Below are 12,309 nucleotides of genomic sequence, written 5' to 3'. Positions count from 1 at the left end.
ACCCGTGCACATGCTGACAGTTGCGGAGGGACCCCAGCACATTTCCCCTTCTGGTTGCCATGGGAAGTGTGGCACATAGCATGACAAACTGTGATGTTTGCGTGCTGTGTACCAACATTTGGTGCACGCACATACCTGGAACCACACGGCACACGTATTTCCTACGTGCGGCCATCTTTGGACTTCAGGTTAGAGGCATCCCAAGGCTGCGCTTCAGGCCCCATTGTCCAGGCAGTCAATTGCTGGTTAGGCTGGGCCTGCAAAACCTCCAATCTCAGCCCACACACCATGGTTTTTCAGACACCACAGCACTAGGGTTATTCCTCAACTCAGCAATACGTAGGACATCATGAAGGGTACTAGCAAGACACACTTTCCTCTGAGGATTGCTCAAATTGTTATGAGTAATGTAGCTGTGATTTATTTTCAGTAAATTTCCTGAAAGACATTGAGGATGATTTTTCAAGAAGTGACCCCTTAACAACATGGTGTATTCCAGCGTATTAAGTGTATCTATCCTAAGTCAGCCTCTATCAATGTATAAGGCTGCAAGCTTATTCGTGTGAGTATTCGCTCACAGGAGGTTTCGTCTTTTAATATAGGATATAATCCAGTGGCTATAGAACATTTTTCTTTGATCGATTTCTGCAGATCATAATGCCTGTTCTTTTGTGATTACATATTGCTTTGGCTGCCCAACTACATGTTGTATCATAGCAGTGTTCTGTCTACAGAACCTATAAATATCACTAGAAAGTGTCTTGAGTCACATTTTAATGTAGCCTAGATATTTTCATTTTGTTTGCGTTGCTGGTTTATATGTAAGCTATCAAGATCTTTATGGCCTATGATATTGTGTTGTAGTAAGCGATTTTCACATGTTACTATGTAAGTTGGTTGAATTTGCTGGTACATGAGGGATGTCACAATTTTCTTGGTATGTCGTGGTCACCCTTTATTTTATAATACACATATGCGGGGAATCGTTCACACTCCCTTACATGAGGGGTGACTAAGTGGGTGGTAGTCACCCATTTCTATGTTAGTCGTTGCATGCCCTTATTTGAGGCATTGTTGTATAGTGTGTAAGTCACCCTGTGCTACACGTATACATTTATTTGTTAAATGGTGTGTGAGGCACCCTGTGCTGCATGTTTATTTTTCGGTGTGTAAGTCACCCTGTGCTACACTTATACATTTATTTGTTAAACTGTGTGTAAGTCACCCTGCGCTGCACATTTACTTTACGGTGTAGGTCACCCGGTGCTACACATATACATCTATTTGTTAAATGGTGTGCAAGTCAGCTTGTGCTGCACATTTGTTGTATAGTGTGTAAGTCACCCTATGCTACACATAGCCATTTATTTGGTAAAAGGTGTGTAAGTCACCTGGCCCTGCACATTTGTTGTACGGACGGTAAGTCACCCTGTGCTACACATATGCATTAATTTGTTAAACGGTGTGTAAGTCAACTTGAGCTGCATGTTTGTTTTACGGTGTGTAAGTCACCCTGTGCCACACGCAGATTTTTCTGCCCCTAGGTCATAGCGGCTGTATGGGTAGGAGTCAACCATCTTTTCATTTTCCGTAGACCTTTGTATACATAGTATGTTGGTTGGATGTGGATGTTTCCTGTTGTTTCATGTTTCTCCACTTATCCTATTCTTCTTATTTTCTTTCCCTGTATATTTGTGTATGCATTTTCTTCTTGTATTTATTTTTTATTCCATATACTTAATTTTCCTCTCATACATTGTCTTGTTCATTTTCTGTATCGTTTCCCTCCATGCTCACAGTGGTTCCTCTTTGTATTTATGCTTTGTTTCTTTCAGTTGTGGGTTGTTTTCCTTCTTGCAGTTTCTGTACTATTTCTCATTTATCTTTATTGGATTTTCCTGTCAGAGCCTTATTCGAGTTTCCAGTTTTATTTTTGTGTTGTGTAAGGAGTGAGGAAATGTAGTAACCTGTATTGTAATTATCTTGTCACTTTCTTCCTAGCTGCTCAGCCACTGGGAATGTGCTGCATGGAATGTTGGTGTGATGGAAATTAATGGAATGTTTGGGTGCCTGGGAACAGAGTGTGACAGGTAGAGTATGGGGTGAGCAGCAGGCAGGCTCCTCCTGGTGGGGCTGCTTCACATAAACATACTACTTGTAACCAAGACTGAATTAATCAACTGAAAATACATCTGGTCTACTGGACATAATTACTACACATATTTATCCTGTTAATGAAAGCTGACGGAAATCCTTAAAAGAGTACAGAACAGAGAAATAGGGTGGAAGGTAAAGATGTGGCTGAAAAAGGAATCAAAACATAGAAAAGCAGAGAACATAACAGATGCACTACTAAAAGGAATGAGAGAACTCAGACACACTGAGAGTGCAACAGTACAACAAAGGCAAAACGACAATGAAGCACAGAAACTTCACTATGAGAATTAATTTAGAAAGCAAATAGTAACCTGATGGCAGTGAAGATAACAGTATATCAGCTTCAAAGTGAGACAAACATGTGCGCCATGAGTCCGATAGAAGGACAGTCACTAAATCAGGGAAACATCCATGACAACGCGATCAAAACACCGCACTGCCATTACCACGCGTCTTTTACAATGCAAGTCGTTACCACAACTTGCACTGGAGGGCGCTCTAGACTAAGGAATAGTAGATTTACTATTCCAACACCTTCCCTACTGTACGTATGCTGGTGTTGAAATAGTAAATCTAACTATTCCTAAGTCCAGCACCCTACAGCGCAAGTCGTGGTAACGCCTTGCGTTGTAAAACCTGCGTTGTGATGTACCGCGATCTAAAAGATCGCATTGTAACATCATACAACCCTAAATCATGTCCTCCACCCAGAAGCAGCGTGTACCATGGAGCAGTGAGAGGAGTACAAGTAGGATATTAATTATACTATTGATGAAACTCACAGTTCGATGTGCACACAGCAATAGAACAGTCGTCCTATCACGTCCACACAGATGCAGCACAAGCTCAGTGGCCATCATAGGAGTGCAACTGCAAAGTACTCGAGATACAAGACCACCCGGAAGCGAAATGACTGCAACTGTTGAGTAATTACAATGACAACTCAGACTGAAGTGCAACAGAAAAATTGTGAGCATAAACAACATGAACATAAAACAGGAGCACAGAAGCATCAGTGAGAGTGCAACAGCAGAGAACTTACAATGCAGTATCCACCCAGATACAACATAGGCATACTAGTGGAATAATCACAATACAAGGACCACCCAGGTGTTATTAAGGCACAGTAGTGAACAGTAACAATAACAGGTCAACGGAAATGTGACAAGAACTCAGTAACATTAAAGAAAAGAACAATTAAAAGTCAAGGTCCACCAAAATATAACAGGAACACAGGTGCAGGGTAACCAACATATCAGGTTCACCCAGGTGCAGCATGAGCTTGGTAGAAGTAATGTTTAGTGTAATAGCAATGCAAATTTCATCTAGATGCAACATGATTGTAAAAATATATTGCACAAACATCCCACAGTGGTAGGCCTATTCTATAGTAGCATAATCTTAATAGGAGAAAAGATAGCGAGATAGGACTGAACCAAAGGTGATGTTATTGAAATAGAAGGTGAAAGAATACAGCTCAAAGTATGGATCAACAGACAAATTCAGGTGTAAAGTAGCCCCGATCTTTCATCTGTGATGTGAAAAAACAATGCAATGTTATAATACAAATTATGAGTCGTCCAACTGGGTTCTAGGTATGAGTCAGGTCAGCCCTGCAGAATAACCACTTGTGCCTTTTGCTTCTTTGCCTCTTTGTAAGTAATCTTGCTTACCAGTACACAGTAAAGACAATTAATTCATACATTTTGTTTAAGGCTTTGGAGGTGCACAGGCAGGTGAACTGCCTGACTGGATACCTTCCAGAGTGTGAAGAGCAAGTTCAGGAGATGAAGAAACAGAAAGAGAAAGGCCTGCTGTATGGAGTACCAGTCAGCATCAAGGAGCACTATGGCTACAAGGTGAGACCCTTTACTAGGAATCCTACATTGTGAAGACCTGTACTGTTTCCTCCATCTAGCAGGAATTGTCAAAACACATTTATTTACACAACCAGTTACATTTGGAATGTTGTGTGCTAAACAAGCATAACTTTAGCAAAACAGGCAAAGGTTTATTTTACGATGTTCCATACCAATAGTTTGGGTAACCTTTTCTTTAAATGTAAGATAGGTTCTAACTACGGAGCTAACTGGAAGATCTAATATTAAATGCCTAAACGCATCTCTTCCAATTGGGAAACCGTTGGAACACTGCGGTCTTAACAACGCTTGTTCCGACTACGCAAACTAAACCATGCTTGCCTTAACCACGCATATACCTTAACCACATTTATGCGTGGTTTAGGAAGTGCACTGGGTAGCTGCTGGCTGCTGAGGACAGAAGTAGGAAGACCTCGCCAGGAAGAGACCTACCGTGAGGTAAGGGGGGCTAGGGGGTGGTTTCTTGGACTGGGGGTCGTTTTCTAGGATGGGCGTTGGGGTAGTTTTCTAGGCTGAGGGTTCAGGGTTAGTTTTGTGGGCTGGGGGTCAGGGTAGTTTTCTGGGCAAGGGGGTCGGGGTAGTTTTCTGGGCTGGGTGGGTTCAGGCTAGTTTTCAGGGCTGGGAGGTAAGAAGTAGTTTTAAGGGCTGGAAGGGGACTCGGCTAGTTTTCATGGCTGGGGAGGTAGTCAGAGGTAGTTTTCAGGGCTGGGGGTGGTTGGGGATAGTTTTTGGGGCTGGGGAGGGAGTCTGAGGTAATTCTTTTATTTAGAGGTTTGGGTATTAGGCCTAAGGGCAGTGGAAGAGGTTGGGGTGGTTTTAGGGACAGCGCAGGGCTGGGAGGGGGTCTTGATAGTTTTTGTGTAGGGACAGGGTTTTAGTCCTCAGGGCAGGGGGAGTGGAATCGATAGTCAGGGTAGATTTTAGTGCGTAGGGATCGTGGAGTAGTTTTTAGGGCTGGGACGGCGGTCAGGGAATATTTTTAAAATAGGGGTTTGGTTTTAGGCCTAAGGGCAGTGGAAGGGGTTAGGATAGTTGTAGGGACAGCACACTGCTTGTGCTCCTGTATCGTCACTCAGATATCCTGTCTCATTATTGTAGTGAACTAACTGGGCTCGAACCTCACGCAACCCGATGCCTGGCATGGCACAGGGGTTGTAAATAAAAGCAGCATTAATCTCTAGGGGTTCAGTCTCAGTCATACTACTACGGGTGTGTGGGTTGTGAGTTATACTCTGTGCTGTGGCAGTTCACATGGCTAGGCCCAAAAGAATGCTAACTGTGAGAGTGGTGAGAGGCCCCTCATGCTTTATCACCAGGCCCTACCCGTAACTCATGCCCTTCTCCCCAGAGCTGTAATGCCACCCCAGCTCAACACATGCCTGTCGAGTCCCATCCCATGGGCACTCACAGCTGCAGGTAATCTACCAAGGAGACATGTGTTGAAGGTAGAACTCAGGAAGCAGTAAGTTAACCAGCGAATACGTTTATTCAGATAACAGCCCCACACGAGGTCACTGCGTGGTCAGGAAGATTTAGAATACTGTGACAGTTAGCAGTTCCTTGGGATGGAGGGAGAGGTGGAACGTTGGGGAACCAATGGGAAGGGGAGGTGTGACAATGGGTTCTCTCGCGTCAGAGAGATAACCAGGGCACAGGGGAGAACAGGGTTAAGATACAATACATCTTCCTCTCTTGAGAGTTTTAAAGGATTAAACCCTCGGCGGTGAAACATACAGTCATGCGGGAAGAACAGTGAACATTAATCATATACAAAGTCTTCATAAAGTTTTGGCTTACAAATGGTTCGACCAAACCTCCCCATGACACGGTGAGGATCAGAAAGACAATCAGTGTCAGAGTGAGGATCATTACTGGTTCTGCCTGACCTACCACTGAAGCTATGACTGTCAGACATGACTTCAGAGTCAGAGTGTGAGTCGCCATGACAACCCCGCGTTGGCATCGGAGTGTGAGGACTGACATCAACAGACCAGTCTGATGAGTGACAATCAGCAAAGTCAGAGACAGGTGGGAGAACATGTGAAGTCTCATTACTGGTCATGCAACAATGTTCAGAACTAGACATACCATAATCAACCCACAAATCTTTGCTATGCTCATTAGGTTGCATTTGACTTGGAGCTTTGCCTTCAAGATGGCATTTTTCCAATCTACTCATGTGCCACACTTTCCCATCACTGAGTCTAGCGGCGTTGTTATACCGTTCATTGATGCGAAGAGGATAGGTGAATCTGCTTTCTCCTTTCCTTACTTTTTTTTCTAAACAAACTTTCACAAGATCTCCAACTTTGAATGAGTGTTCTTTTGCACTATGTTTTGAGTTATACCATTCTTTGTAGTATTTTTGCGCCTTGATTATGTTGTTCCTAATGACATCTGGTGACCATTCAAGTTGCTTTGAAACAGGCATCCATCCTAGGTCAATGCTCAGGGGCTGTCTGCTTCTCATGAGCACGAAAGGTGCATTGCGTGTGCTAGCACAAGGAGAGATTCTGAAAGCCCAGATGAGTTTGAACACTTCTTCTTCCCAGTTAAGGTTGGCATTCCTTGACAATTGTATGTGTCCCTTCAGGACATGGTTGAAGCGTTCCGTAAGACCATTACCTTCTGGATGGTATAATGAAGTAGTGTGGTGGGTGATACAGTTCCTTTCAAGGAATGATTTGAACATCATTGAGCAAAATTGTGGACCATTGTCTGTGAGAATAAATTTGGGTAGACCTTCACTTAGGAACAATTTATCCAGGAAGGATATGATTGTTGAACTGTCTATTTCAGAAACAATTTATATTTCCAGCCATTTGGAGAAGTGGTCAATGACCACTATGATGTACTTGATCCCTCCATCATGTCCTTCAATTGGTCCAGCAATGTCCAGGCCTAATTTTTCCCAGGCCATTTGGGGAGGGTGAAGTGGAGAAAGGGACACTTTGAATGTCTTGAGAGCTTTATCAGAATCACTGCATTCGACACAGTTTCTTATGAGGATTTCAATTTGTTTGTCAATACCGGGCCACCAATAATAGGTTCTGACTCTTTGCTTTGTTTTAGTGATGCCAAGGTGACCCATGTGGCAAAGTTTCAGGATTTTGTCTCTGAGAGTGATGGGGGCAATGGCCTTTCCGACTCTATATAACACACCATTTTCAAAGCTGATTTAATTCCTTATTTCCCAATACAACTTAATGTTGTCCTGAAGATGGCATTTCTCTGGCCAAGAGGTGTTGACATATTTACATACATCTTTTAGCGTTGAATCCTGAGACATGTGATTCTCCCATTCTCTAGTAGAGATTCCCTCAAAATTCGTGTTGAAGAATAGAGCCACTCTTTCATCATCCTCAGGAGCATTCTGTTATATCCTATGTTTCTTCTTTGCTAATGCTTTTCCTATGTTTGCATCCTAGCATCTAGTTGCTAGGTGATAGTAGAATGTTCTGCTCCTGTTCTTCAGTTGAAGACTGGAGCTTGTTGGATGTGCACTCTGATGGATCTAATGCTGTACTTGAAATTCTTGATTAAACTTAATCCTTAAGTTTATTCCCTTCTCCTGTCATTCCTTGGATACAACATAAATTGGCGACGAGGTGGTCAAGTCAGCATTATCTACGAACCTACGCTCAAAATTTCAATTTTAAACAGATCTCATCAGACTTCAGATGCTCATCATTAATCTTCTAACTCAAATCTTCTATCAATCTGCTTCAAATTGAACTTCTTCAAGAGACAACATTGACTCCATCTAAAAGTAAGATACTTTTCTTTTAATCTGTGATTTGATAGCACCAGCGCCTGTTTCTCTCTCTGTGTCATGATTGCACCAGCGGCTGCTCACTAATTTTATCTACTCTTCTAATTATCACTTTGAGGCGCTCTTACTTATCATAAATCTTTTAGCGCTCACTAAAGAAAACTACAGTGACTCCTGTTGGAAAAAGTAAACTGCTTGCTCAACTTCGTGATTTGATTGCACCTGCGCCTGTTTTTCTTTCTTATTGTGCTCTGATTGCACCAGCGCCAGTTTCTCACTTCAAAGCGCTATCTTCTTCACTAACTTTCAGTTTCTGTGAATTTGTATGTGCTTATCACCAACCTTCAGCGGCTGTTTATTTGATTGTGCCTTGATTGCACCTGCGGCAGACCCTTCTCGCTTATTTTCGCTTCAACCACAATAATCTCTAAAAGTCACAATTCACCTTCCCCGTATTAATTTCCCGTTTTTTTCTCCATTATAACATTATTAATTACTCTGTATATTGCTCTCTACCTGCTTAGAACTTTCACCGTTCAAAAATCGCCATTCTTCTCTCACTGGCGGTTTGAGCAACACGAGAACGGCAACGCGCGCTGCATTTCTTCTTCGGCGTCCATCTGCTATCTTCACAACAAACTACGTCACCACGAACTGACGTCTGAACACGTCATCACGTACAACGTAGCGGCCATTTTGGGTTGCTTAGCGACCATAAACACAAATCGTCGTTACAAATCCCGATGTTACCTCTTCATACAAGGTAATTTACTCGTTTATTTTCTACGCTGATACACTCAGCTAAAAGACTGAGTGTTTACAATCTACTTAATATCATACATTCTCCTCATTTACAACGTGTGCCAACAACGCTGACACACACAGCTTTCATTACTCTCGATACTTGTTTTCACAACAACGTGTGTTTACTACGCTGACACACACAGCTGACACTGCATAATTACCACAACAAGTATTATTCACGCTGATACACACAGCTGACATTATATACTCTCTACAATGTGTATCGTGCATTTTCTACTACGCTGATACACACAGCTAATATAAGACTGTTACAACGTGTATCTTCTACGCTGATACACACAGCTGACTTCATAGTTTGATCTTACTTGCGTAATTTATATAATCATACACACAGTTAACTCTGGAGTTACTTTCCATATTTACTACAGTTAACTTTCTCATTTATCAATTTTAAATAATAATATGACTTATTAGCTCTTATTTTGATATTGTTATTCATTTATCCAGGATGGCACAACAGACTGCAGTTCTTCCTTCTTCCTTCCTTCCAGAACCAGGTACTCCAAAAATAAAATGGTCTCATTGGTTTAAAGCCTTTAATAGCTATATAATTGCCATAGATGCTGTAAAATTTTCTGCTGCAAGGAAAAATGCAATGTTATACAGTGCCTTGGGTGCTGAGGGTCAAAGAATCTTTGACCATCAACCCCCTATTGTTAGACCTCCCTCAGATGATTGGACTGAGTACACTGAGGCTATTACTCGTCTAGAAAAATATTTTAAGGACGAACCAAGTGTAATTGTTGAAAGACATAGATTTTACACACGCAAACAAAGGGAGTATGAAAAAATTGATATATTTTTAGCTGAGTTGAGAATTTTAGCTGCAACTTGTGAATTTGAAGGCCCTATTGATCAATATCTCAGGGATCAAATTGTTGTAAATTGTTTTAATAACAAAGTTCAGGAAAGGATTTTATGTTGTCGTAATCCCTCTTTACAGAAAACATTAGAATTAGCCAGAGGTATAGAAAGATCTGCTTTTGCTTCCAAAGAATTAGGCAATAACAAACCTTCACATGTAGATTTGGTGAAGTCTACTTCCTCCAAAAATAATTCTCAACGTAATCAATCTCCTAAACTTGAATGGAAAAAGTCTGACAAGCCTCCCATTTGTTATAGATGTGGATCAAAATTACACCTTGCCAATTCAACTTCCTGTCCAGCTCTTAAAAAACAATGTACCAATTGTAAAAAGATTGGTCATTTTGCGACAGTTTGCAAGTTCAAGTCCAAGACAATGTACCTTGAAGTTTCTGATTCTGATAATTTCAATGCATGTGAAGAACAAATTGTAAAAAAAATTTTGTTATCCGTTGACATGATAGATGATCATGAAGACCCATCTATCTATGATCCAGTATGTGATCTTAAAATTGGTGAGATTCTTGTTAGAGTCACTGTAGATTCAGGATCCCCTATTACCATTATTGCGGATTTCTTGTTTCTTAAACATTGGGACAAAAATTTACTTCTACCTCCCGATATACGTACTGTTGCATTTAATGACAAAGTCATTGATTTAATGGGTTTCTTTAATAACAGTTTAACTTTTGAAGACCGTTCTGTTCAGGCAAAAATTTACGTTTCAAAAAAAGGTTACAATGTCTTGGGTTGGAGAGATCAAGGCAAATTCCCTTTAGTACTAAGACCTGGTACCAGAAATCCCATTTCTTTAGATCGTTCTGTCAATATTAATGCCCTGGTTACTGAAGAACTTACTCTAGAAAGTATCATAATGAAATACAACAATGTTTTCTCTGACAATCTTGGTTCAGTTAAAGGCTACGAACATAAAATTATTTTGAAGCCTGATGCTGTTCCAGTAATTCATAAGGTGAGACATGTCCCTCTAAGCATTATGGAAAGACTGAAGACCCATCTTCAACAACTGAGTAAAGAGGGAGTCATTGAAAACATTAACTCTTCGTTGTGGGTTTCTCCAATTGTAGTCGCACTTAAGAAGAACTGTGATGAACTCAGGCTATGTGTAGACCTAAGAGCTCTAAACAAAAATATTCAGGTAGATTGTTTTCCTCTTCCCCGTATTCAAGATATGTTGGCTCAGCTTAGAGGTACAAAGGTCTTCTCTACTATAGACCTACGAGCAGCCTATCACCAGATAGAGCTGTGTGATGAATCTAAAGACTTAACTGCTTTCAACACTCCTTTTGGTCTGTTTAGATATCTGAGGTTACCTTTTGGTCTTGCCTCAGCGGCCTCAGTTTTTCAGAAACTTATGTTTCAGCTGTTTGGGGAAGTTCGTGATGTCTTAGCCTACCAAGATGACATTTTGATCTCTACTAACACTGTGGAAGAACATCTTGTCAAACTTGATCAAGTTATTGGTATTTTAAGTGACCATGGCATGACTGTAAAAAAACAGAAATGCAAATTTCTTCTTAGTGAGGTTGAATACCTTGGTCATACCATCTCTCACAAAGGCATCGCTCCAAAACATGATCTCTTACAAGGCATTCGTGATTGTGCTCAACCCATTAACAAGGATCAATTAAGATCATTTTTAGGTTTGAGTGAATTTTATTCCAGATTTGTACAGAATTTTGCACATGTTAGTGAGCCTTTGAGGTCACTTACCAGGAATAATGTCAAATTTGTGTGGGATGAAGTACACAGAGTAGCTTTTGAGTCCTTAAAAGAATTGATCATACATGCCCCGGCTCTCAAACCGTTTGATGGGAACTCTCTCTCATTCATTACAGTGGATGCTAGTAATACCGGTCTAGGTGCTGTTCTGAGTCAAGCTGATGGTGGGACTGAAAATGTTGTTGCCTTTGCTTCCCGCCAACTCTCCCCTTCTGAAAGAAATTATAGTACCATCGAAAAAGAAGCTTTAGCTTGTGTTTGGGGAGTCAGACATTTTTCCACATATGTTTGGGGCCGTGAGTTTGTACTAATTTCAGATCATAAGCCTTTGATTTTTATTTGGAATGATAAAGGCTTAAGGAATGCTAGCCCTAGATTGAGTCGTCTTCTTTCAAAACTTTATGATTTCAATTTTGTCATGAGACATATCCCTGGTGGAAAGAACTTCACGGCAGATTTTTTGTCCAGGTGTCCTTCAAGTGAATTGAAATTCTCTCCTATCCTTGACGACAAAGAAGTAGTAGTTAATCTTTTGGATGGACTAGTTTTAGCAAAGGATGTGGTTTCTGAATCTGATTGGGTTAAAGAATCTTTGCAGGATTCTTCTTTTCTTACACTTAAAAATATATTGCTGAAGGTTGGCCTAGAGAAAATCTTATTGATAAGGATCTTCTTCCTTTTTCCAAGGTTAGGGATGAATTAAGTTTGGAGGGTGATTTCCTTTTGAGAGGTGTCTCCCTCATTCCTCCTGTTTCTATTCGAGACAAGATTATTGAGATTGCTCATAAAGGTCATGGGGGGATCACAAGTACAAAAAAAAGATTGAGACTTCACTATTGGTGGCCAGGGATGGACATCTGTGTGGATACCTTCTTGAATGGCTGTAGTGAGTGTTCTCATGCAGAGAAATCTTTGCGGACTGTTAACAAACCCTTGTGTCCCGTCACTTTCCCTGACAGTCCATGGGAGAAATTAGGTATGGATTTTCTAGGGCCCATTGGTGGTTTAAATCAGGGCTTCAGATTCATACTCACCATTGTAGATTATCACTCCAAATGGATTACCTGT

General features: G+C 41.1%; 1 protein-coding gene across 1 annotated transcript in view; it reads left to right on the top strand.

Annotated features, from left to right (window-relative positions):
• LOC147747108 (vitamin D3 hydroxylase-associated protein-like) overlaps positions 1-12,309 on the top strand; it is a 458,139-nt gene that overhangs the window by 74,207 nt on the left and 371,623 nt on the right. The window contains exon 3 of the mRNA XM_086952359.1: positions 3,873-4,016. Within this exon, the coding sequence (XP_086808485.1) occupies positions 3,873-4,016 (144 nt within the window). The remainder of the gene's footprint in view (positions 1-3,872; positions 4,017-12,309) is intronic.

This window comes from Lissotriton vulgaris, chromosome 1_1 (genome assembly GCF_964263255.1).
Source record: "Lissotriton vulgaris chromosome 1_1, aLisVul1.2, whole genome shotgun sequence".
Taxonomy (NCBI): domain Eukaryota; kingdom Metazoa; phylum Chordata; class Amphibia; order Caudata; family Salamandridae; genus Lissotriton; species Lissotriton vulgaris.
This window is presented reverse-complemented; position numbering and strand designations above follow the sequence as displayed.